The 26022-nt window shown below is 39.5% G+C and overlaps 1 protein-coding gene across 1 annotated transcript in view; it reads right to left on the bottom strand.

The window, feature by feature from the left end:
* JAM2 (junctional adhesion molecule 2) overlaps window positions 1-26022 on the bottom strand; it is a 62165-nt gene that overhangs the window by 5039 nt on the left and 31104 nt on the right. Inside the window, exons 2-8 of the mRNA XM_037905642.2 lie at window positions 17533-17598; window positions 12651-12764; window positions 7781-7933; window positions 5791-5996; window positions 4243-4345; window positions 1691-1798; window positions 271-286 (exon numbers count right to left, since the gene is read on the bottom strand). Coding sequence (XP_037761570.1) covers window positions 271-286; window positions 1691-1798; window positions 4243-4345; window positions 5791-5996; window positions 7781-7933; window positions 12651-12764; window positions 17533-17598 — 766 coding nt within the window. The remainder of the gene's footprint in view (window positions 1-270; window positions 287-1690; window positions 1799-4242; window positions 4346-5790; window positions 5997-7780; window positions 7934-12650; window positions 12765-17532; window positions 17599-26022) is intronic.

A 26022-nucleotide genomic window follows, 5' to 3' on the forward strand; every position in this document is an offset into this window, starting at 1 on the left:
TCTGAAAATTTACCTCTGTTTGTTTAACAGAAGTATTGGTTGGTTCATTTATTAATAGTGGCTTGGTGTTAGTATGCAGCTTAGTAAGCATAGTGAGAAAATCCAGCCACCAAAGTAGTAGCCTAAAGAATATTTCAGAACAGGTTATCAAAAATAAGATACAAAACACCCCCATGTATAATAATGATGTGGAAAGCCCTGCACAAGAATCACATTTCTTACATCATTGAAGCACAAATGAAATTAACTACCCAAAAGTGATATACTTACTGAGAAGAGCTTTCTTCTGGAAAAGTAAAAGAAAAAACATATTTAGCACACAGTAATTTCTCTGGCTAACAAACATCCTCTGAAATATCTCCTGTGGATAACATTTAACTCTTGTCCTTCCTCACCCCTTTCATTTCTGACAGTAGCTGCTGAACTATGTTTTTCACTGGAGGATGAACAAGTGATGCCCTTGGCAGCAGTCTGTCTGGATAAACCAGCAGGAAAGCTGCCCAAGCCCCCTCTCCTCTGAAGTTATTAGTCTACTTCTGACAGTGTTCTGCTGTCAGTGACCTGCTCTCGTGAAACTGCTCTCAAATCAATCTGCAGGACCTCGCTCCCCCCTACACCCCCAAAAAGCCATGTCCCCTCTTTCAGACACATCCTGAGACATTCTCCTGCATCACTGCCTGTATTCACTGTATTAGACTCCATGGCCCCTATTGTAAATACCCTGGGGAAGTTGCCCAGCTATTACGAAATTTAATAAAAGCATCAGTTTTCCTGACATGTACTTTCATTATGGTCCATCAGATGGAGTCAGCAAGTCCATTTCCACCAGGATGCAAGTTTCAGTACTGCTTACATCTTAGATTAAAAAATGACTGTTTAAATTACTTCTTTTTACTGGAACAGACAGATTTTAGAAACCAAAACCACCAATTAATGTCCCTTTAACGTACATATGCACACACACATATTTGATATGTGTGCATATTATATGTACTTCATAACATATAGGTGTAATTTTGTTGCTCTTCTTTTATGTTATTTGGTGCCCTGCTAAATGAGTAAACACGGCAGAATTCTGGCCAGAAATAAATTTATACCTAATGTCTTTCACGGAGTTTTTGGTTTCTCATTAGCCCTGTTATGACACACTTTGGGGAAGGAATTTGTAACTTCTTTCATCAGCTAGACTTTGTACCCAAGCAGTTATTTATCCCGGGCTCTGTCTCCCCTGAGCTTAGAGTTCATTTACTTCAAGGTACCTGTCATTGACTGGGTGAGCTAGAAATTCTCTGACTCAGTTCATGAACGTTTGTGGAAAATACAACTGTGGGCAAGAGAAAATGTTTAAACTTTTTTCTAATATTTTCAAAACTATCTTAACTGGAGCTTACTTGGACTCTCCGCATTTGCCTAAATTCCCTTTCAGCAGCAATTTATGACTAGCCTGCCATTTCTATCTCATTTTCTTTTGTGACAAGTAAACTGGGTATGATCAAAAGGAGTAGGCAGAACAAATAACTATGGGCCAGATCCTACCCTTACTGAAGACAGATGCAATACTTCCATTGGCTTCAATAGTGCAGAATCAGACCCTACATGAAAAAGGAGTATACTCTACAGACAGTAGAAATATTTAGTCATAGCAAGTTTCCTGATGTCTATAAGGCAGGCAAGATTTAACTTAACTTACTTGAAAAGTAACCTTTTTTGTGTGCATAAAATACCCCAAGGCCACATAATGCCATTACCAGAGCCACAACAACTACAGCAGCTATGATTCCGCTTATATTCAGGTCATCTATAAATGAAAACAAAATTAATAGTGTTAAAAACCCAAAAAGCAAAAACTTGCCATTGTAACGGTTTTCCCACTATTCCATTAAAATTCCAGAGAGCAGTGGCAATAATAACTACAGAATACAATATGTAAATGCCTGTGACATGTAAGTTGCTAGAAACCAGAAAGGTTCTCAAAATGTCTGTTCCATTCACTTCTACTACCCACCAAATAATACCCTCGTTAGCACAAAGCTTTTTAAACACACCTCAAAATTCTTAATATGACCCCAAAAGTCAAAAACTTGATAGAGACAAGGGGGTATTTTCTCATCTAGATGAGTGCCTAACCCCTGGTGTCATTCAAGTTACACACGACAAATGGAGAATATATCCTGAAGCCTGTAAATGGAAACAGCTGTTCTAGAAGATTTGTTTTAAGTTAGTTTGATTAAAATAGTAGTAATGTAACAGCTGATGAAAATGTTGACACAGAATGATATTTGTGGAACCAAGAATTTTCACACTGTTGAATCATAAAGCATGAAACTTAACGGCTTCCGACGTGAATGAAAGTGAGGCTTTTTAAAAACTAAACCACCAAGGCCAAAGTATTCAAACTTGGGTGCCTAAAATTAGATTCCTTAATCCAGATTTGGGCACCTATGCAGAAGTGGCCTGATTTTTCTGTGGTGATGAGCAATCCCCATTCCCATTATAATCAATGAGAGCCGCAAGTGTGCACCTTCGGGGGAGAGATTAGGCCGCTTCTACTTAGATGCCCAAATATATATTTGGTTGCCTAACTACAAGCACACAGATTTGAAAACGTTGGCTCCCCCAAAAAACCAAGCTTATTGTGTGTGTTAATAAATACCAGTTTCGGGCTCGGATTAATGTTTCCCCAGCAGAGGAATTCTGCCTTGATAGCATGTAGTTATTTAAATACAACATGAATGCATTAAAAGGCCTGATCCAAAGTCTTTCTATTGACTTCAACAGGCTTTGAACCAGGTCTTGAGAGAGTAAGAAATATTAGAGCACTGTTTAAAACAGGGGTCTCCATGTCCTGGCCCGCGGGCCATCTGCGGCCCGAAAACCTCCACACCGTGACCCATGGAGGAGAGACGCAGGCAGACACGCTGCCGGCAATGTCTGCTGCAGGCACCGCCCCCCAGGCAGAGTCAGCCCTGGAGGCAGCTTCATTAGTTGCCGGGAAGAGTCAGCCCTGGAGGCAGCTTCATTAGTTGCCGGGAAGAGTCAGCCCTGGAGGCAGCGTCACTTTTTTCCGACAATGAATATAAACCAGTCAAAATACCGAACACAACTCTCTGACACACCCCTTGCTGCAATCCTGAAGGTTTCAACTGCTCAGTCACTGAGGCCAAACATCAACAAACTGACAGAACTGAAGCATTGCCAGGTGTCTGGCAAACACTAAAAACTCTCTGGCAGGTGAAGAATTGTATAAAGTTGTATGACCGTTTTATTATTTCTAAGAAATTCGAAAAAAAATACAGTATAAACGTTTTCTTTTCTGAACACCATCTTCAGTGACATTATTGGCCCGCTGGGAGGATTTGAGGACTAGCACTGGCCGTAAGGTAAATTGAGTTTGAGACCCCTGGTTTAAAAGGTCACTGCCACAGTATTTTGTAGAATCCATCCATTAGAAGCATTTTCCCCTTCACTGTTGATTGAAACCTTTCAGAAGCTTGAAATATTCCTTACCAACTTCTCTCCATCACTTGTGCATGCACTGCTGTGAGATTTTGCAGAGCTACTCAAGAGTGCTGGGCTGCTGGAATATTTTTTTTTTCTTTAGGGAAAAAATCATGGATGGACTTCTTTACAAAACAAATTCTACATCTAACAAGTTACATGGATGTTGCAAACAGATAAGGAGCAGAAAGCAAAACAAACATTAGGCCTGTCAACCTTGACAGTGTCCCTTTAACCAGATATAAATGTCACATTTATTACGGTTTTTCCAGATAAGAAAATGAAGATCAGAAATAGTTTTCTGACTTGCTACATTAAAGCCTCGCATAAAAATGTCTCAGGGAAAATATCTGTGAAACAAGACTTGCAGATCATACTGTAAAGCCTCCACAAAAACATTCTGAAATATTAATATCTTATGTACATACTATTGTTCAGTGGAGTTTAATGCATAGTAATCTTCTGAAAGCAGGACATTTGATCATTTTGAACACTGTGAGCTAACCAACCTTTTGTAAGATACAGTAATCTCTACTGCTTCTTTTTAGAAGAGGAGTGATTTAAGCAGCCAAAAATGTCTACATAAATAGCATTCATAACAAACATCATGTAATTGCATTTGATTCCAGCACTCTGGGGGAGGAATAAGACAGTATAATTTGAACCTAGTCTTAGCTTCTCACGTGTCATGCAATAAAGTCATTTTCATCAGATTTTTTTGCCTTATTTGCTTTTGACACTTACCAACTTGCATTCGCTTCACAGAGCATTTTTGAGGAAGTCCAATTCCATTAGAGGCTTCACAGTAATACTCTCCAGTGTCCTTCTTTGAAACGGTGTTAAATAGCTGTTAAATTTTAAAAAGTCACCAATAAAGCTGAGTGAAATTTAGAATTTCCATACCATGGAAATCCTGACATTTTTGTTTTTGTCCCAAATTTGGATGAAAAGTTGAAATTTAACAAAACAAATTCCAAAAAATTTTGATTCAGAAACATTTTGTTTCTACATTTTATCAAAACAAAACATTTAAACATTTCGGAAATTGAAATTTCATTTTGTTTAATTGAATTTGATTCAAAATTAAATATTTTATTTTGATTTTCCTGGTGGAAAATTGAATTTTTTAAGCAAACTCAAAATTTCCCTGTGGAAAATTTCAATTTTGTGGAAACTGCATTTCTGTTGGAAAATCATTCGGACAGAAAATTCCCAACCAGCTCCAGTTATGAAATACTATCACCATGTGATTTAAAGTTAGGAGGTTGGGAGAAGAGGGATACTATACTAATACCATTTAGACAATTAGTTCTTTAAACTATGGGTTATTTTTTCTTTTTTTACAAAACGAAGCATGATGAAACAGATGACTATTTCACATAAACAACAAGAAAGGGAGAGGTGGGGACTTTCCAAAACTCATCAAACTCAGTGGGTGTCTTTTCATTGACTTCAGTGGGCTTTGAAATTAGGCTCGTTCTCTGAGAGCCACAACTATGCATCAAGGCCAAGATTTTCAGAAGTGACTAGTGATGCTAGTTTGTGGTGCTCAGTTTGACACACCTTAAAGGGGTGGGATTTTCAGAGTGTGCTGATCATTCACCTTCTGAAAATCAGACTCCTCTAAGGTATCTGACTTTGATCATCCATAAAGGCGAGGTGCCCAAAATTAGAAAGTCCTGGATTAAAATTTATCATTAATAATAACTGAAAAGCATCCATGGAAGCCTCTTCAAAGAGATGTGTAGTTCTGGAAAAGATGCCTATGCTGATATGGGGCCTGCTTCCTGCTCAGTCTTTACTGGTGCAGGATTGGGTCCTATAAGTATATCTGGAAAGTTACTTTTACATTTCCTAAACATCTGTTTCTCCAATATTGCCCTCTGTGCTTGGGAACAACTACTCATGGAAGTCTGTAAAGATGCCTACTTTATCCTCTTTTAAATCCCTCCTTAAAAAACTTATCTGTACTGCGATGCCTGATCTGGCACTGATTACGCATGTGGCAAGCTGTAACTTCTGTTTATTTTGCAAAACTCTGCTAAATTATTTTACCTCATCCTTTCACTCCACTCCCACCCAATTTGTGTATTTCATCCACCTGTTGTATCCTGTCTGATATGTAGACTGTGAGCAATGTGGGGCATGGATTTTTTGTTTGTTTGTTTCTCATCTGCACAATGCCTAGCACAATGGGGCCCTGATCCTTGGTCATAGTGTAACATGAATAATAGATTTAATCTTCTTTCAGACACAAAAGTCAAAAGAAAGAGTTGGACAAGATGATCTTACCAATGTTCCAGTCTTTTTATTCATGGTATAAGAAATGTTTCCTATTTTAGCACTGCCTGTTCCTGTATTTTCCAGTAAAGCAACACCATTCCTATACCACTTGTACTCAGAAGCAGGAGACCCTTCATTTTCTTTACAACTCAGTTGCACTACTGTTCCACTCATCGCTGAGCTGGGCACTTCACACGATGGAGCTGCCGAGGCCACTGAACAATGAAAACATATTTGTCATTTGGCAGTTTAAGTGTTTTAAATTAACATTCGCATTTCTATTTCAACATTTGCTTAGGCATCAAAGACAATCCAAAGAACCCCACCATGTATTAATTAACAGGATAGACTGGTGGGGCATGGCCAAGAAAGGGACCACCAGGAGGTGACCAGTGGGTCACACCCCACTAAACGAGAACACAGAAAAATCCCTGGGTTGCTAGGAACCTGGAAAGGGAAGGAGCACCTTGCTCCCAGCCCCTTCAACCTGCTGCTGCATCTCCCTTGCTCTGCCCCCTCTCATGACCATCCAATCCAAGATCAGCTTCTCAACCGCCCTCTCCTCCTCCATCCTGCCAGCACAGCACTTAGTTCCATGGACTCAAGAGAATGTGGAATCAGGCAAAACTTTCCATGGATTTTTTTTTATTTTTTGTTGAAATCTTTTGTTCTTGTTGTTTTCACTTATTTGAAACAATTTCCCACCCATTTTTTCAGCATCTTCCCCTCAATTCCCTCCTCCTCCATTTTTTCCCCTGAACTAGTGAAAGGGCGAGGGGGGGGGGGGAAAAGGAAAATAAAATAAAATAATTTCTTTTGGTTTCAAAAAAGTTTCAAATGACAGATTTTCACAGAAAAAAAATTTCATATAGTTTGAGAAATAATTTTTGGTGGAAACACTTTTTCATTAAAATTTTTTGAACAGCTCTAGTCAGTATGATATTTCAGCTATTTGATTAGTCACCACCAAAGGCCAAGAATCACTGAACTGTGGCTTTTTATTTTTAAATGAACAAAATACCCACTCTGCTTTGTGTTCTATATTGATATACCGATAAGGAATCTATTTGTCAAAAAACAGTCCCTGAATCTTTTTTTGTTGTCTGCACTATTACAGACATACTTGCGGACAGGTATTTTGAGATAAATAACCAAAAGTAATTGAAACTGGTGTGATCATACTGTGTTATTTTGATAAATAAAATATACAGAATTTTGCAGAATTTCCAAATTTTGTGCGCAGAATATTTTTTTTTTGAAGAATTTTTAATTTTTTGGCACAGAATCCCCCTAGGAGTAGTATATAACGGAAACCACTTCAAGCCAGTTCCAGCACCTATGAATACAGGGCTTATGAAGAACTTCAGCCAGTCTTTGTACTGGCAGTTGCTGAAAAAGATCCAGTGAAGCCTTTTCCACATACAGGTGCCTCAGTCCAGATAACATTTCTGCCAGCCCAGACATGGATCTCTCCGGAAGAGAGGCTGGTATTTCTGTGTGCAATTTTGTAAAGTGGACAAGGAGAAGACCTCTGAGTTTTACTTGTAACCTAATCAGAATTTGGAGCTAGCACTGGCCTCTTCACAGTTGTGTGTTTTGGATTTATTTCTATCAACAGAGTGATTATCAATGCACTTTAAGCTGTCATAGTTGCTTTGGTGTTGGGAAATTCAATGGGGTCTAAGAGAGTTAGGCCAACTCTCTTAGGCCCATTTGAAAATCCCAGCCTTAATATACAGGCCAAACTTTCAGAAAAGATTGTGAGGGTAGATTTGTTCCTTATTATTAATTATTCGTTAGAGCTAGTCAAAAGAAGGTAAATGCAGTTTGTAAAAACATTAAAGAGAACTCAGAAAAGAATGTACACTTTGTCATTTGGCAAACAATGTTATGAACAAAAGAGATTGCATGAGAAAAAATATCCATACTGAATTCCCCCTACCACCCTGCCCTTAGGATTGACCTCAACAAAAACCCAGAGTCAAAGTTAGGTTTCTACCCAACACTGTGAGAGTAATAATAGTCTCTGCCAGATTTTGTCCCCGTGCAGTCGGCGCACTAACTTCACAACGGTATCTCGCAGAATCTTTTCTGGTCACATTTCTAATTCGTATGCTTGAATCTATCATCTCTGCTCGGCCTTTCAGATCACCTTTAAAAGAGAATATGACAGTTAGACTATGCAGCTCAAGCCTGTTATAAAAATAAAATATCACTGTGCATCATTGGCTCGTCTTGAAACCACACTATGCATCTAGTCATTGATCATTGCTCACTTCTTTAATCTTGATAATCTTTGTGCCTCATTTTCCACTGAATGGTAATATATATGAGCACTTTTCTTCAAAGATACTATCACTTCCACTCTACAAATAAGTTTAGGGAAACAAGGTGATACTTTAAGCCCAAACTTTACACCCTTTGTTCACAAACCAAAGGCATCACTTATGAAACACAGCCAGTTTCCAACAGCCTAGAGAGTTGGAATCTTGAATTTGGCAGCACATGCGTTTCCCCCATGCTCTTGGGTGGCTTGATGAAATCTGCATCGTCTAAGAAACTTAAAAGTGCCATTTATTATGGATAGAGACTGTTGGCCCAAAGCTCTCTAGTTAAGCTTTCAAAAATCCAGACTCCATTACAGTCCTGTTATCACATACCTTTCACCTTGTGGGCTGATTTTTTTCTATACTCGGTCTCTGGTCAAAGGTGATTTTTTTTTTTTTAAGTTGGAACAAAATTCTTTCAGACATTTGAGTTATGGGAGTGTGTGTGTGTTATGAGGGCAAAACTAACTTCCCATTGAAAAGAGAAAAAAAATAGCTACAGCTTTTTGAACAAGGTTACAATAAAAATAACTGATGTTTACAATTTGAACCTTGTGATTGTCAGTTTTCATTGGGGATTAATGTATTTTGCTTGGCTTGAAAAAAGTTTAGCAATGATATGGCCTTCTGCAAACTGTACAGAGCACACAGGGTAGAAAATTTTGTTCAGGCTACAGCTACATATGAAAATATAGATGTACTTGCTGCTTTAAGGAACTTACAAGCTCTACTGCCAGAGCTTTTCAGTTCTGTAAATTTATAGCATGAGCATCTTATAATCTCAACCTGTCAAGCTTGTTATCTCCACAAATGGCAAACATGCAGAATCTGGAATGTACAAGTCTATTAGCAAGGCCAGTACAGTTTGCAAGCTCTGCAAATCAAATAGCTTTGGCTTTTTTAATTCCCGCCCCATCCTCCTTTTTTCCGCCATTTAGTTAAAAACTCTGAAATAAAGAAACCCCATTAAAAAAAAATCACAAAAAGTCAGTAAAACTTAAGAATCCAACAGCAACATTCACTTGACTGCATTGCACAAATTTCCTATTTCCTCTTCCTGCTTCTTGTCTGATTGGATGTCAAACTATGATGTGGCATGTATCTCACACAGGCTCCAAAAGCGTGAAAGACGTCAATTAACATATTAGGCTGCACCTGGAGGGAGAGCCAAGTTTAACTGAGGATGAAGCTCGGCTGGGGAGTGGCTGGAAGAGGACTATAAACCGAAAAGGCTGAGAGCAGAAGGGGCTGCAGGGAAGTATCAGCCTGACCTCATTTAATATTATTTTAAATTATCTTCCAAAGCAAATAAGTGCTGGGGTAGGTGCAGATAAGCGTGCTCTATGGATGAGAAGCAGGCACAATGAAGTGGAAGAAAAGAGAATCAACCAAGTTCTATGAGAGACTTCAGACTGGGAAAGGCACGGGGTTTCAAGTTCTCCATTGCTAAAACCAAAGAACTAATCTTTACAAAAAGAAAAGCTACAAAAGAATGTAAATTGTATACGTATGGAGAAAAAATGGATATAATTCAAAGGAAAAAATTCCTAGGGATAATATTTGATACTAAATTACTTTGGAAAGATCAAATAGATGAATGCAAAGGAAGGATCAACCTGTGTAAAAATACTGCTGGGACAAATTGGGGGACGGATAAGAAAACTCTGCTGATGATTTTCAGAGCCTTAATCAGACCAATTATCCACTATGGCTGCCAAGATTTTGGGTCAGCATCAAAATCAGAACTAAAAAATAAAATAAAATTAGATTTAATGCAAGCACAGGCACTAGAAGTAGCATACAGTGTATTTATTACAACACCCATGTGTGAGATACAGATAGCTGCCAGTGAAATTCTAGCTACACCACAAATGAAGCTCCTGGGCCTAATTTTCTGGGCCAAAGTTTATGGGAATTGCAATGGTGAATGTATTGAACACATATATGAGGTTTGTTAGGAATTCAACAGGTGGACCAAAGCACACCGTGTTAGAACTACACATGCTGTTTGAGTTAAAATGTGGATGCAGCAGTTGAAAGACAGGGAAATGCTAACCGAAGTCAAAACTTTTAGTCATGGGAAAATTAGGTATGAATGGAAGGCCACATGTCCAAATATAGATTTAGACTTATTTTATGAACTTAAGGGTAAAAGGGGATAATGGGTATAAAAAATGAAGTACATAGATGAAAAGTGAGTTGTTTTTGTCAAATATATACAGAGCAATCCATAACAAATGGGGAGGGGGGGAAAGGAAGAGTAGGGATGGCATATTGTATACCAAAATTAGGGATCAGTACATCTAAAAGATTATCTGATTTTGTAGCTGTCATGACAGCCAAACTAATGGCAATTATGCTAATGGTCATTTTTTCAGACTCAGTATCAGGCTTTATGACAACAAAAAGGGTGTCTCTGTGTGTAGAAGTGATTTAATAGATGAACTTATATTTCTAATAACACAATTAACCCAGATGGGATTACATGTAGCATTAGCCTAGATGGCAGCACATAACAGGATAACAGGGAACAAAACAACGGACAAAGCAGCTAAAAGTGCTGCAAGAAATGAAAAAATTTGATATAGAAATACCCTTAAGTACACGGGAATTGTAAAGCCTAGTACAGAAAAATTTAAAAAAGGAATGGCAAAAAAACTGGATGAAAAAAAAGAGGAAGAAGATTTTTTGAATTGTGCCCTAGAGTTGAGGATAGTGACATTCTTCAGGTCCCGGACAGCAAAAATGAAGTGCTTTTGTTTAGAGTACTAACCGGTCATTGTGGTTTAAACAAAAATCTTTTTTGAATAAATGAACAAGCAAAAAGATGGACTATGTGTGCACTGTAAAGTAGAAGAAACAACTGATCACCTTTTATGAGTATGTAAGGGCTTAGATAAAGAGAAAGTTTTACGAGAAATTTAAATGGCATAAAGTAACAAAAATTACAGTAGTTTATTTAGTAAAAATATCAAGAAAATGGGGTAATATTAGAAAGGTGTTATGTTATCTGAAAGAAACAGGACAGAACAAGAGAATACAAACCACTAGGTGTTTAGGAATTATAGCGGATGGTGGCTATAGACTATCCAGTCAAGTGTATTCTGCCACAAAGGAATAAAAAAAAAAAAAGAAGGGGGGCTGCAGGTAGAGTCTGCAGTCACTCTCTGGGACTAGAGAAAGTAGCAAAACCCAGGAGAAAGGTGATAGGGAGTTCTCTCTGTCTGGGACAGTCTGGGGAAGGCAGACTGAAGAAGGCCACAGGGATGGAATTAATTCTGTGGTGACCCTGGAAAGGGGACAAGGCATAGAAAGTTAGTCCTAAGGGATCGATGGTCCAACAGAGAAAGGTCTGGGAGAACCCGGGAGAAGCCAGAGGCTTAAGAGGAGAGGCTGTGTTAGGTACAGGCTGCACAGGAGCAGCACATGGGGCTCAGAGATGGGAAATGGCTCAGAGAAACTGCAGTGCATTCAAAGGAGCAGACCTAACTGCTTAATACAGGGTCCCTGGACTGGGCTGGCAGAAGGGTGTACAAGCCTGAGGTAAGGACTATTGAGCACAGGGTGGAGCTGAAGACTGAGTCTAAAGGAGAGGCTGAGGAATAGCCCGAGAAGGGTTAGAAGGATCTTTTGTGTCAAGATGTGTATGAACTTTTAGTTGTATTTTTGTTACCCTGAAAGGGTAGGGGGGTCTTAAATCATGACTTGGCTGGAGGGCTGAATTCCAGGAAGAGGCAGACCACTGGAGGACCAGAGTGACTGTTGGCAGAGAGTGTCAGATGGACGGAGAGCTGCTACCCCACATTTGGCCTCAAGGAGGCGCTCTTGCGGTGAGACACGCCACCCCTCCCCCTCACAGTAACTTAATACTCTTTCTGCTGTAAAAATCTATCCTGTAATACATACAGCATATGTAGCACAACTGAATAAAGGTGGCTGTGGGAATGTTGACATTTGCATGACTTGAATCTTTGTGACCATGACTACACAAACCCAATGTTGCATGAACACAATCTTTGCATTTTTTGTATATGGTTCCACAGAGATTCACTTTTCACTCAAAATGTAAAGCTGAAATAAGTCATTTTAAGAAAGAACACTTATTCTTATGTTCTAGTCCTAAAAAGAATGGGGGTGTATTTAAAATACGCTGTTACACTGTATATATTACCATGACATTTATGTTCAAATCTCCAGTTTTATTTTAAAGAATCTTTCAGAAGCTTGTTCTGAGGATCATAAAGTTTTCAATAAAGACAGATAATTTTATTTAAATGCACTCAAGTTATGGAAGGATGCAGGGAACCTGCAATGCCATTTTTGAAGTCTAAATGGAACAGTACAAAAGACGCATCTACATCTCCAAGTTAAAATGTTTAGGATATAGTAGCTATTAGCATGGAAAGCCATTCAAGAATATGCTCATCAAAAACCAATTCTGGGATGTCCTTTTGTCATTGTTATTCTCTTCAGAAAAGAAAGCAAACTCCATTTTAGCAATTTCATTTTAATCTGTCAGTCTATAAGTTTGCAGCTTCTTACCTACTAAGTCACCTTTGTAGTACACAAATGAGACATCACGGGTTGTGAGTTTCTTCCATTCTACTCTTGGAATAATACCCTTTCCAGCTGAGTACTTACAGCTAAGCATAGCCTCTAGGGAAAAGAAAACAGATGATCAGTGTTTTAGCTCTGTGCTTGGTATAATTACAAGTACTGATCATAATATTCTTTCTATTAAAGGGCTTCAGCATTCAGTGACAGTCAAATCCTGCTCTCAAAATTGACTTCATTGTATTTACTCCAAATATAAAACAAGTGTAATGGAGAACAGAATTTAGAGAGAGAATTTAAAGCCGGTATAGCTTTAACAGAACTGTTGTAAGTTATACAGGCAAAAGCACATTTTTGGCGGTAGAAAGTGTGTTTCTAGTAGGTGGGTTTGCTGGTACAGCTATACTGGCATACCTTTTCTAGTACAGATTGGCCTAAGGAGGAAAAGAATGCTAGTATTATTATGAAAAATCTTTGACTACCTCCAATCTCTCTATAGCATATAATCTCCAGTGGAAAGCCTTGATCTTTATTTTCTTTTTCAAGTGGAAGGGGTAAAACAGATGGCTTAGGAGGTTGGCAAGGCAATATAGAGCCTTTCATATACAGGTCACATTAATAGGGACCAAAGACTTTTATACCTTTGATGGGGTGTATCCAATTTCCAGCGGACAAGTGTCCACATCTCAAAAGCACACACAACAGCCTGCTTTAATTTGCACTCGTTCCCAATCTCAGCCAGGGAAACTGAGGATTGAGTAAATGATGGAGACATTCACCCCTACTGTTTGTCCTTCCAGACCAGAGCTGAGGCTTCAGAGCTACAATGCTACCAGTCTGGCATTTTTCATGAGCAATAAGACAACACAAAATGAGACAAGACATTAAAGAAGCCACCCAATTTTAAAGAAAAAAACAGTGACAGGAGGGCAGCCTGTTCCAAAGAAAAATACACAATGCTTTACAAAATGTGTGTTCTGTACTTAGCTGAGGAAGTCAGAAGTTCCTGACTGGAGGTGGAGTGGGATAGGCGGTGGCCTTCCTGTACTTTCAGATTTATTGAAGTTTCCTTTCCCTTTTATTTTTGTTTTGTTACCTTTCTAACAATGAAAAACATTAGTCAATTCCTGCCTGGGCACTGGGTCTTTCACTGCTGGCCCTTGCGATTGCTGGCTGAGCCCATGAGCTCCAAACTTTATTTGCGTCTAACTAAAGTGAAGGCAGCTGAGTTTCAGTGTTGCAAGCCTATATAATTCACCTACACTCTGGGGATGCGACTTGCACTGTCTCTCTCTCTCTCTACTTCCCAGATTCTTTCATTTCAGAGCCGGGAGAGGGAAGGAGAAAATACAGAGGGGCAATGTTGAGGTCACTGACTCTTGCCTGTGAGGTGCGAGAGAACGGAGGAAGCCCAGTGCTTAGCTCACATGATGTAAGCTCTTCCTCCTCCTCCTCCTCCTCCTCCTCTCCTGCTGGATTGGGAAGGGTTATACAGAGGGGAGAAAGTGTGGTGCAGGTCTCCTCGACCTTAGCTCCCTAGCTTCACGGCATTCAGCAACAGGGGAGGAGAGTCACCAGGAAGAGAGGCGCTGTTATATAGCGTGAGGAGAGGGGAGACTAAATGGAGTGGGAGGCAGTGAGGAGAAAGACTGGACAGAGTGAGAGGAGAGGAACAGGCAGAATTGAGGAGACAGAATCAGAGGTGGAGAGGTAGGAGAATTCTATTTAAGGTATTTTTAAGGAGAGGCTGAACTAAGTACACAGAACTTTAGGGAAGAGAAAGAAAAGGCAATTGGTGGGAAGGTGGGAGAATTGGGGGACAAAAATGAATGGCTGAGGGGAAAACAACATTGGGTAAGCACAAAGAAGCCTGAATGGAAAACTGATTGACTTACTAGTATGCAACTTATTACATGAAGGAAAAGTCACTAAAATATGTTTTGGCAGTGTTTGACTGCTAAGTGGAAGGTAGGAAAATCCATTCACCTACATTTAGAAATGGTAATTAAATTTAAATTACCAAGAGAAACTTATTTCAAATTTGGTAATACACGACTGATGTAGAGTTAGATTTGGAAATTAATTTCTTCATATTCCTTATTCTCAGCCTCAAACATTTGGGCATTTTCTGAGTTTAATATCCATTGCTTTCCACCTCCATGACTTTATTAATACAACACAAATACAAAGCCCTACGCTCATAGTGATCAAACACTGAAGAGGGACTTGGGAGCTTGGAGCTGAGCCTCTGCACGGGTTTTGCCATGCATTTAAATCTTGCAGGTGGAAGGATCTTACGAAATTCACAGTTAGCATTATAGAAGCCGGCACAGTAGCACTGCATACCCTTCCAGAGTAGATCCTTTCCACAGGATGCAGCTTCATAAAGCTGGCACACTTCTCAGTTTCCATTTTATTCTGGCACTGATGCTGCTAAGGGAAATGCTGCTGAGTAGCAGTACAGCAGAGAGGATGCCAAATTGTGTTTCCTTGGCTCTCCATAGTAAGCACAAGATAAAACTATACAAATGAAGTCTGGAGAGCAGAGAGGAAAGGGATAGAGATATAGGAATTAGAGGGAATGTGCTAAGAGATGGGATACAGACACAACCCAGGGACAGAGCAGGTGGAAAATAGACACATAGGACAGGAAAAGAGAACAGTAGGTTGAAAATAAAGCAAAAAGAGGCAATATAAGAGTTACCAGCCATTGGAGCAACTCATCAGCTGTGAACAATGGTGAGGGAATAGTGTGCCTATGCCCAGTGTGCACACATCTTTACCCCACTGAATTGATGCCATAGCTTCCTTCCTGACCTGGTCCTCTGGGGTGCCGTTCAAATCAGCTGCACATAGTAGACAGCTGAACGGGCTCTAGCGTTCCTCCTTTGCTGTTAGGTAAGAGAATGGGTGTGATGAGACTGTCTATGCTAAGTATTTACAAACAAGTCCTCCTCCAGCATGTGCATTGCAGCAAAGAAGAGTAGGGGGTGAGCCATACAATGAGACAAAAATCAGCCAAGCCTTCATAAAAAAGTCCCAATAGCTAGGGTAGCCAACTGTTCCCATTCTCTCATCCTTTCTGAGCTCTGAAATCTTATTTAATATTTTTCTGTGTTCATTTTTTAAGAAGTGACATTACTGTTTGTGAGAGGTGCCAGACTGTGAACCTTGGAGATCAAAGTCCTTTTCATCTACAGAATGAGTCTGCAGAGACAGTGGAAATACAAGCTTTCCCCACCAATATATTTCAACCCTGCCTCAGAGGGACCATCTCTGACATTATGGCAGTTCCATCAGTATGCTTATTTATTTGCCTACACCCATGTCAGCCCCTTCCAGAAAAATACAAAATACAGCTACTAGGATCACCTTCTTAACTGGCCAATCTGTACACATCACCAGTCCCTTTGAGTGCTTCACTGTGCCCCCCTCCTCACTAAATTCACATTTCTTGTCACCACCTTCCAGTCCCTATAGAATGCTGCTTTTCCCTATTACCAATCTTGTCTCTCCCTCCCCCTGCCACTCCTTTGCTCCCTCCACTCTGTCAAATGATGCTGGTCTTGTTTCCCTGTTCTTCTGATTCTCCCCCAGCTGTCTGTATGCCTTCTGCCGTGTGACTCCCTACACATGGATCACCTTCCCCAGCTACTACACCAGACCATTGCCCTCTTATTCAAGTCCCTCGAGAAGATCCAATTCTGCCATGAATCCTACATGAAACCTGCAAACAAGGAATCGGTAGGCAGAAGGGCAGCTGGGATAGTTTATGCAACAAATAAAAAAAACAAAACAAACTCAACACATGGAATTAAGACCAACATAAACCCCAAACACATGGAACTACATACCAATATAAGTGTCACTCACTAACCTGACCCTGCTGGAATTTTTTTTTTTTTGTTTTAAAAGACCTAGGAAATTACAAAGCCAAACCAAACTATCGTAAAAGAACATTACTTAGGTTGCAAAGTCAAGCACTCAAATGTTAGGAAATGACACAAGTAAGGTGCCTTAATTCGGCCCCCCTTTATGCATATAAATTCATTTTTTTCCAAAGGACCCCTGACTCATTCAGTGCACAGAAAGGACATGCTCTGGGAATGAATCAATGATGTTTAGTGAGGGAGGCTATTGTCTGTAGGACTCCTGCCTCATTTGTAGCAGATGTTGGAAGGTTTATCATGGATGATGCAGGGGACTGCAGGAACAGAAGGGAAGGTCTCATGGTTAATACAGTTGAATGCTGCCCAGGAGAACTGGATTCTATTCCTGCCTCTGCCACAGTTTGTGTGATGTTGGGCTAGTCACTTAAGCCAAACTTTTCACAGATGGTCACCAATTGCCTGTTCCTCATTTTCTGGGTGCTGGACTTGATATCCTGGGGACTCATTTGCAGAAGTGCTGAGCACCAACAATTACAAGTCAATAGAGGTTGCACTTTGATCATATAAAGTTCTATATAATACTAAGTATTCTGAAAAAATCAGGTCCTATATGTCTCAATCTGGGCCCCTAAAATTAGTGGATACTTTTGACCCTACTCTCTCTGTGCCTCAGTTCCCAGTCTATAAAATGTGGATAACAACAACCTCTAACGTCACCGGGGTGTTGAGAGAATAAATTAAATTAGTGTTTGAAGCATTCAGATACAGATATAGTGATAGTATGTGATCACGTAATTAAGCACTATATCATAACGTATACACACAATGGGGCTGAATTACGTTTGCACATGCAACCTTAATTCTGGCATTTCTTCACTTTTCAGTGCTTGACTTTGCAACCTTAATAATGTTCTTTAAACAGTTTCTTGTGTTATATATATTTATATATAAATACAGTGATGCCCATGCACATACTGTACCCTGAAACTCCTTTGCTGTAACATGCTGATTGTCCGTTTTGACAGAGATTCCATATGCTTTATGATCTGCAAAAGGGAAAAACAAAAACAAACTAATTCAGACAACGGATATTTCCATTGCACACTTGCTTCAGCCAATTTTAGAGGACAGCGCTCCCAAGTTTAGTTATAAACCTCCATATACTAAATGGGGCTCTTTGGTGAGAGGACATGATTGGGACTTGGGAGACCTGGGCTCTATTCCTGGCTTAGCTACCAGCCAACTGGGTGACCTTGGGTAAGTCACTAACTCTCTGTGCTGTAGTTTCCCCAACTGTAAAATGGGGATAATGAAACTGAACAGCTACTGATGAGAAGTGTGACAGAAAAGCTGGGTATTATTATATAACCAGGGCAAGAATAAGCTTTTAAACATGCATGTGCACATTTTCCTTCAAAATCTGCTATTTTCAATAGGGCACAGGTGGAGAACTTGTGTTAATCTTCAAGTGTATTCCCCCTGCTGTAATCACAGCTGCCCCTGTACCACACACTTCTAGTGATGGATTATACCTGTTAGTGCATGGGTGTTGAAAGTTACCTGAATAAGGGCTCTCATCTTTTCCCTCCCCACATCTCAACAGTGAGCATCTCCATTTTCTCAGACATTCCCGTTCTTCTTGGACCTCTCCTATTCTCTGTCCAACTTCAGTAAGTCAGCCACTAAGGCCTGGTCTTGCAAATTAGATCAACCTTGCTTTGTTGCTCAGGCCTGTGAAAAATTTCACCTTCTGGGTGACAGAGTTAGGTTGACCTAAATGGTGGTCACTTTTGACAATGAGTCTTACGTGCTTTTGAAAACTTTACTCATGTTTTTCTACTCCATTGACAGTGGCTGAAAAACATTATTACCAACTTTGCTTGAAATATAAGTTTTGTATCTAGTAGGACTCTGTGAACAAGTTTATAGTACTTAGATAGCAAATGATGGCCAAGGAAACCTCAGGTGTGGATTCACCACTGTGCTAACTAGACTCCACTTGAATTAGGCTACATTAAAGTACTGAAGTAGTGAACACAGTTCCCTCCCAAACAAAGAGCACTTGGATTATCATTTTTCTTAAGATCAAGGAAACATTAACTGTCTTTAAACATCAACCACCAACATCTTACAATATTATTTCATTAGTCAGAAGCATATTATTTTTTTCTGGGTAACTATTACTCCAGCTAGAGGTACTGAGCCTCTCTCTTTGTTTTCTCCCTTAAACCTTTTAAAGCTTTCCTTCATGCTTATTCCATTTTTTCCCTTAGTTCCTTTTATGTGTCTGTTGATCCCTGCTACCCATTTAAATTTTTAATATAATTTGTAGTTTTACTTCCACTGAATCATATCTTTTTTCCTCATTTAATTAAAAAGTTAATATTTCTGGGATGGGGAAGAACACAAAGTGGGGGATATCTCCAAACATATCTGTGTTTTCCCAGCTATTTTTCTGTTACTGTTATTATAATTTCTGTTCACAAACATTACATGTTTTCCCTTGAAATAGTCTCCCACTTTGCATTTCTAGAGAGGAAAAACGACAAACAATAGTATTTTATTCAGACCCTTTGGCTCTGGTTAATATTTGTTTTTAGTTGGTTAGCAAACATCTTTAGGAACCATAGATGTGTTCCAAATGATTGGGTAGAGTGTTTATAAAACGTAAAAAGAAAAGGAGTACTTGTGGCACCTTAGAGACTAACAAATTTATTTGAGCATAAGCTTTCATGAGCTACAGCTCACTTCGTCGGATAAAGTGAGCTGTAGCTCATGAAAGCTTATGCTCAAATAAATTTGTTAGTCTCTAAGGTGCCACAAGTACTCCTTTTCTTTTTGAGAATACAGACTAACACGGCTGCTACTCTGAAACCTATAAAAAGTAACTAAAAAGAACATTATTTCCAATACAGTCATCAACTCAAATGCATGTGATTCACAGCCATGTTAAATACATTTTCCTAGAGACTTGAAAATAAGAAGTTTTTTTCAAAGGGGGAATAAAAAAAGTCTATTTCTTCCCCCTTTCCAGTTCTCATAAATAGTGTCTAGGTTTTTAAAATTATACTAAGAAATGTAAGTAGAACCATAATAAGAAAGACTACATTTTATGTCTTCAGTTGTTAGAATATGGTACTTTCCTTGATTCACACTGTGGACAATGTCATGATATCAATTACATTTTACAGAGTGAACTCTTATCAGGAAACTGCTTTTGCAGGAGAACTGTATATTCTCCCTAATACGCTGAGGGAGTTAAGTGCAGGAAGATGTGAGTGAGCAATACATTATGATCAGCACATATGACACAATCTCCTTTCTTCTGTGAAAGGTCTTTTGTACACATCCAACAGGAATTTAAGTAGGAGAATGATGGCACAGAGATATGGCTGGTTAACAACAAGAAGCCACTTAAGGATTTTGATCAATCAGCCAAACAAAAAGACATCTCTAAAATGATGATAACCTCTCCCTAAATAGTCACTTGAGGAATAAGGTGTCGTTGGCAGCTACTCAAAATTCAAAATGTTGATAATTTTGGACCCTTTATCCTACATCTAAAGAAGAGTAATGGAAAGATACTACATGGCAGGATAACTGGCTCTTGTCAACTAATTTCTCCCACCATATGTTTTTATATATATATTTGGAAAACAGTTTTCACGTTGCAGCAATCTGAACTTCATTTGTTTACAACCAATTCCACAAAGGTCACACATTTGCCATTAGAAATACTCTACTGCAACAGGAAATTTCTTTAGGTAATTTGAATGCTAAAGTAAAACACATTAGGTACTATCGTACCGCATTTCCTTTGATTTGATTGCAGGAAACTAGATGGGAATAAAATCAAAACATTGTTGTGGATACAAAAGAAAACAGTCATATGACATTTGTTTTGTTAAGTTCCAGACCACATGTTGCTTATAACATAGGTTAAGTATTTAAGTATATTGTAGGTTTAGGAATTCAGCTGTCCTAAGAATAAGATTTGCCTGCAATAAACCCCCAAATGTGGGTGGGAAAATAGCACCTCTGGGGCATGTATGAAGTGAGTTAAAACGCCACATGCCCTGGGTTAAATTGTCAGGGACAGTTTCATGTCTCATCACACACAGCTGAGACTGTTTAACTCCTTGCCACCACAGATCAGGATAAGCCCAAGCCCTGCCACATTTAAGCTGTACAAAAGACAGTTCTGTGCTCAGACTGTCCTAAGCACAGAATTAATAGGACAGTCACTACATTCTATTGACACCAAAGTTAACAAGAGGGAAGGCCATAAGGCATCAATCCCATTTGGGGCAGAATTTGCCGTGAATCTTACCTGAACTGTTCCCTAGACCAGTGGTTCTCAAAGCTGGTCCACCGCTTGTTCAGGGAAAGCCCCTGGCGCACCAGACCGGTTTGTTTACCTGCCACGTCCGCAGGTTCGGCCAATCACGGCTCCAACTGGCCGTGGTTCGCCGCTCCAGGCCAATGGGGGCTGCGGGAAGCGGCGCAGGCCAACAGACGCGGTAGGTAAATAAACCGGTCCGGCGCGCCAGGGGTTTTCCCTGAACAAGCGGCAGACCAGCTTTGAGAACCACTGCCCTAGACAATACTGTGATGGATTTATTAAAACTTAGTCTGAAGTAATTGTAGTTTAGTAACCATAATATAATTAAGTTCAATATACCAGTGGGATGGATCATAGCATTAACATGATATGGTGGCACCAAACATTAGGAAGGGGGATTAAAAAAATATGAAGAAACTAATCAGAAAGAAAGGAAAGACTAAAAGACACCATTTTAAAACTCAGTGAGGCTACATAAACAGAGCATACTCAAGTCACAGAAGGTAACTACATACTCCTAGCCACAAACAGGAATAAGGAAGCATACTGGTACTTTTTTGCAAGGTACAAGAGTTTATTCAAGCCAAGAAGAGGACACCCAGCCCATGGTTCATTTTATGGTATGTGGTAATAGTTTTAGATTTGCTAACCAAAAATGGTATGAGTTTCAATTTTTTCACTCTTGAAAGTTTATAAAACCTTAATATGAAGTGAACTATGTTCTATGAAATTTGAGACTGGCATAGGGTATAAACAGAGAAAAGGAAAAAAAACCCTGTTTAGCAGCCATTCATTTGCATACAGGTATTAAAACGTTCAGTATTTGAGGCTGAAAATAACTGCTGCAAGATTTAGAAATTTAAGGAATTGGAAGCCTCAAGATAACCTGAAACTGAGTTAAGAGTTGATCCTTTCAAGATGCAGACACTAAAACTGTTGGATCTGTATATTTATCAGCATGGGGAGCTGGATATGTATGCAAATCCTGGTGGTGTTGGCCAAGCCAAGTGAGGTCGTAGACAAATGCCTTTGAATTGAGTAAAAAGAAAAGGAGTACTTGTGGCACCTTAGAGACTAACCAATTTATTTGAGCATAAGCTTTCGTGAGCTACAGCTCACCTCATCGGATGCATACTGTGGAAAGCGTAGAAGATCTTTTTATATACACACAAAGCATGAAAAAATACCTCCTCCCACCCCACTCTCCTGCTGGTAATAGCTTATCTAAAGTGATCACTCTCCTTACAGGTTTCAGAGTAACAGCCGTGTTAGTCTGTATTCGCAAAAAGAAAAGGAGACTAACCAATTTATTTGAGCATAAGCTTTCGTGAGCTACAGCTCACTTCATCGGGGTTGTTTCCCCCCCCCCCCCCCCCGCCTCAGACGTTCTTGTTAAACCCTGGATTTGTGCTGGAAATGGCCCACCTTGATTATCATACACATTGTAAGGAGAGTGATCACTTTAGATAAGCTATTACCAGCAGGAGAGTGGGGTGGGAGGAGGTATTTTTTCATGCTTTGTGTGTATATAAAAAGATCTTCTACGCTTTTCACAGTGTGCATACGATGAAGTGAGCTGTAGCTCACGAAAGCTTATGCTCAAATAAATTGGTTAGTCTCTAAGGTGCCACAAGTCCTCCTTTTCTTTTTGCGAATACAGACTAACACGGCTGTTACTCTGAAACCTTTGAATTGAGCGTATCTGTAATGGGATAACTTTTGAAGGATCATGTGGCATCAGTGAAAGTGACAAGAAATATGTCAATTTCCATATCACTATACTTGGGACAGATGTGAGTAGCAGCAGCAGACTTATTGTAACCATATAGGAGGGAGGATCCCTCAAGCAAAGGCTGGCAGAGGGTTAGGGTGGTGAAGAAATCGAACAGAGGGAGGAGTGAAGCAGACTTGAGCAGGAGGGGAGGGAAGAACCAGAGAGATGTGGGGTGGTGTTCAAATTTGTCCAATACTTAGTTAAAAAGAAGCAGGGTCAACATCATGGAGAAATCTCAGCACCCTCCCAATTCTGTCAGCGGGGAGTTAGCACAGTGAGGAAGGCTTCTCACCAGCACACTGATTAATGCACCTTGCTGGTGGGACTGCTTTCTTAAATCTTTCTTATCCTTCTTAAATTGGCATCTTGGCAAGTAGATGTCCAGGAATTTTTTTGAGCCCTGTGTTTAGTGTTTTTCAGAAAATCCACATTCTAGGAGAAGGTTATAATGTTAAAAGGGAACCCCCTTCCTCCCTCCCCCCCCCCCCCCACACACAAACAAAAAATCAATCCACAGATCACAAGAAATAATGAAGTCAGGAGTTGTGGTTGCCGAGATCCAGCATTTCTGTTTTGGCCTTCTGTGATACCATCTGCCTTTCAAAACAGCTGCTATAATTGCGTTAAAATTCCAGTTCCTCAGCTGGGTAACCTATCATATCCAAGACACTGTTTCCCCCCTTGCCTGAGGGCCAAAGCCACATACAATGGGCTAATCCTCTATTTTTCCTGCTTGCTCAATCCCTCTAAGCAGACAAGAATCTAAAAGCGGATCACAAGACAGTATTAGATGCCATGGTGACTGATGCTATATAAGTGAACAGATAGGATAATTCCACACTATCTCATCAGTTTCTGCCAGTTAGAGTCCCCATGTAGCAATAATCTTCCCTCCACCAGGAGCCCATAGCCAGCTCTCTCTTGGCAGAGGGAGAGTCACTGCAACCTGGAGTTTTGGGGTGGGTTTTTCTGATTAAAAGATAATAAATGAAGCTGAAAAGCTGATTGTTTTTGAAGAGGGCTGAGGATATGTTTCCCAGAACAATGAAGAGATGGAAAACAGATTTTTGTCAGCAGCTGGGCTGGCTGAGTTCCTGTTTGAAATGATTACTTTAACGCTTCTGGGATGTGACTGTACTATTAACATTAGAATGCCTCTAACCTTGCATAAGGGTCTTTTTTCATTATTTAAATCTAAATAAAATTAAATAATCTTCCTCTCCAAGTGTTTCAGAGAACGGATTCTTGCCAATTTCAGAACTGTGCATGCTCAGAGCAATGGAATGGACAAGGAGAATGGACAGCTCAGTGTATCTGTGCACCTTTTCATGTGTTTAAAAAAAAGAGAGAGAGAGAGAGAGAGAGAGAGAGAGAGAGAGAGAGAGAGAAGTGGTTGTGTTGAGCACCAACTAAGCCAAAGAGTAGGAATTTTAACGTTGCTGCAGACTTGCAGTGGACGACCTGAGAGAGCGTTTAGTCCTTGGGGGAAAACCATGTTTTAAAAATTGAGAGAGAAAAGAAATTCAGTTGTTAATGCCTTGGCTAACACAGAAAATAAATAAATATGAGTTCATAATACCAAAAAGTTTTCCCTCACAAGTGTTCCATGATGTTCAGTATAAACGGTAGCACTGGCAAAATCTTCTGATGAGGTCTTCACTTTTAGTTTAAGGCAGTTTATTATTTATCAAGTTAAAAAAATAGATTTAAACTTCAAACTTGATTGCCTAAAATTAGCCACTACTGAGTGGTCTAATTTCCAGAGGTACTGAGCCACTAAAGTCAGTTGAGCCACAGATGGACAGAACCTCTGAAAGTCAGACCACTCAACTTTGAAATGTTGGTCTAACATTTTTCAAACTAGAGCTGGTCAAAAAATGTAATTTTTCTGGTGTGAAATTTAAAGAATCTCATATCTGCAAGAACAAGGGAAGAAGGGGACTAGTTTTAAATACTTTGTCCAGATTTTGCAAAGCAAGCCCCTTTTGAATAACTCCAAACAAAAGATATTTGTTTTCAGAAAAGTGGTTTGCTGTGTACCCAGAAGGGTGTATGTGTGTTTACATCTCTTCTGATCTGCCTTCAGAAGTCAGTAGGACAGACTGCTTACCACAGCAATAAATAACAATAAATATCAATAAATAAATGACCACTGTAGACAGAAATTTTGAAAGATGGATTAGGTCACGTGTCCTCCCTCACAAGGCTAGTAGTTTATTTTGTACAGCTGGCCTAATTAAGCTTTTGCTTAATAAAGCCAGGAATCACATGAAAGTAGTGCTTAGAATTAGGGCTGTCGATTAATCGCAGCTAACTCATGATTAACTCAAAAAATTTAATTAGAGTTTTAATTGCACTGTTAAACAATAGAATACCAATTGAAATGTTTTAAATATTTTGGATGTTTTTCTACATTTTCATATATATATTGTATTCTGTGTTGTAACTGAAATCAAAGTGTATATTTTTTATTACAAATATTTGCACTGTAAAAATGATAAACAAAAGAAATAGCATTTTTCAATTAATCTCTTTGTCGTGAAAGTGCAACATTCAAATGTAGATTTTTGTTATAAAATTGCACTCAAAACCAAAACAATGTAAAACTTCAGAGCCTACAAGTCCACTCAGTCCTACTTCTTGTTCAGTCAACCGCTAAGACAAACACATTTGTTTTCATTTGCGGGAAATATTGCTGCCCTTTTCTTATTTACATCACCAGAAAGTGAGAACAGGCATTCACATGGCACTTTTGTAGCTGGCATTGCAAGGTATTTACATGCCAGATATGCTAAACAATAGTATGGCCCTTCATGCTTCAGCCACCATTCCAGAGGTCATGCTTCTATACTGATGATGCGCGTTAAAAAAATAATGTGTTAATTAAATTTGTGACTGAACTCCTTGGGGGAGAATTGTATGTCCCCTGCTCTGTTTTACCCGCATTCTGCCATATATTTCATGTTATAGCAGTCTCGGATAATGACCCAGCACATGTTCATTTTAAGAACACTTTCACTGAGGATTTCACAAAACGCAAAGAAGGTACCAATGTGAGATTTCTAACTGACCCCAGGTTTAAGAATCTGAAGTGCCTTCCAAAATCTGAGAGGGATGAGGTATGGAGCACGCTTTCAGAAGTCTTAAAAGAACAACACTCTGATGTGGAAACTACAGAACCTGAACCACAAAAAAAGAAAATCAACCTTCTGCTGGTGGCATCTGACTCAGATGATGAAAATGAACATGCATTGGTCTGCACTGCTTTGGATTGTTATCGAGCAGATCCCATCATCAGCATGGACACACGTCCTCTGGAATGGTGGTTGAAGTATGAAGGGACATATGAATCTT

This window comes from Chelonia mydas, chromosome 1, assembly GCF_015237465.2.
Source record: "Chelonia mydas isolate rCheMyd1 chromosome 1, rCheMyd1.pri.v2, whole genome shotgun sequence".
Classification (NCBI taxonomy): domain Eukaryota; kingdom Metazoa; phylum Chordata; order Testudines; family Cheloniidae; genus Chelonia; species Chelonia mydas.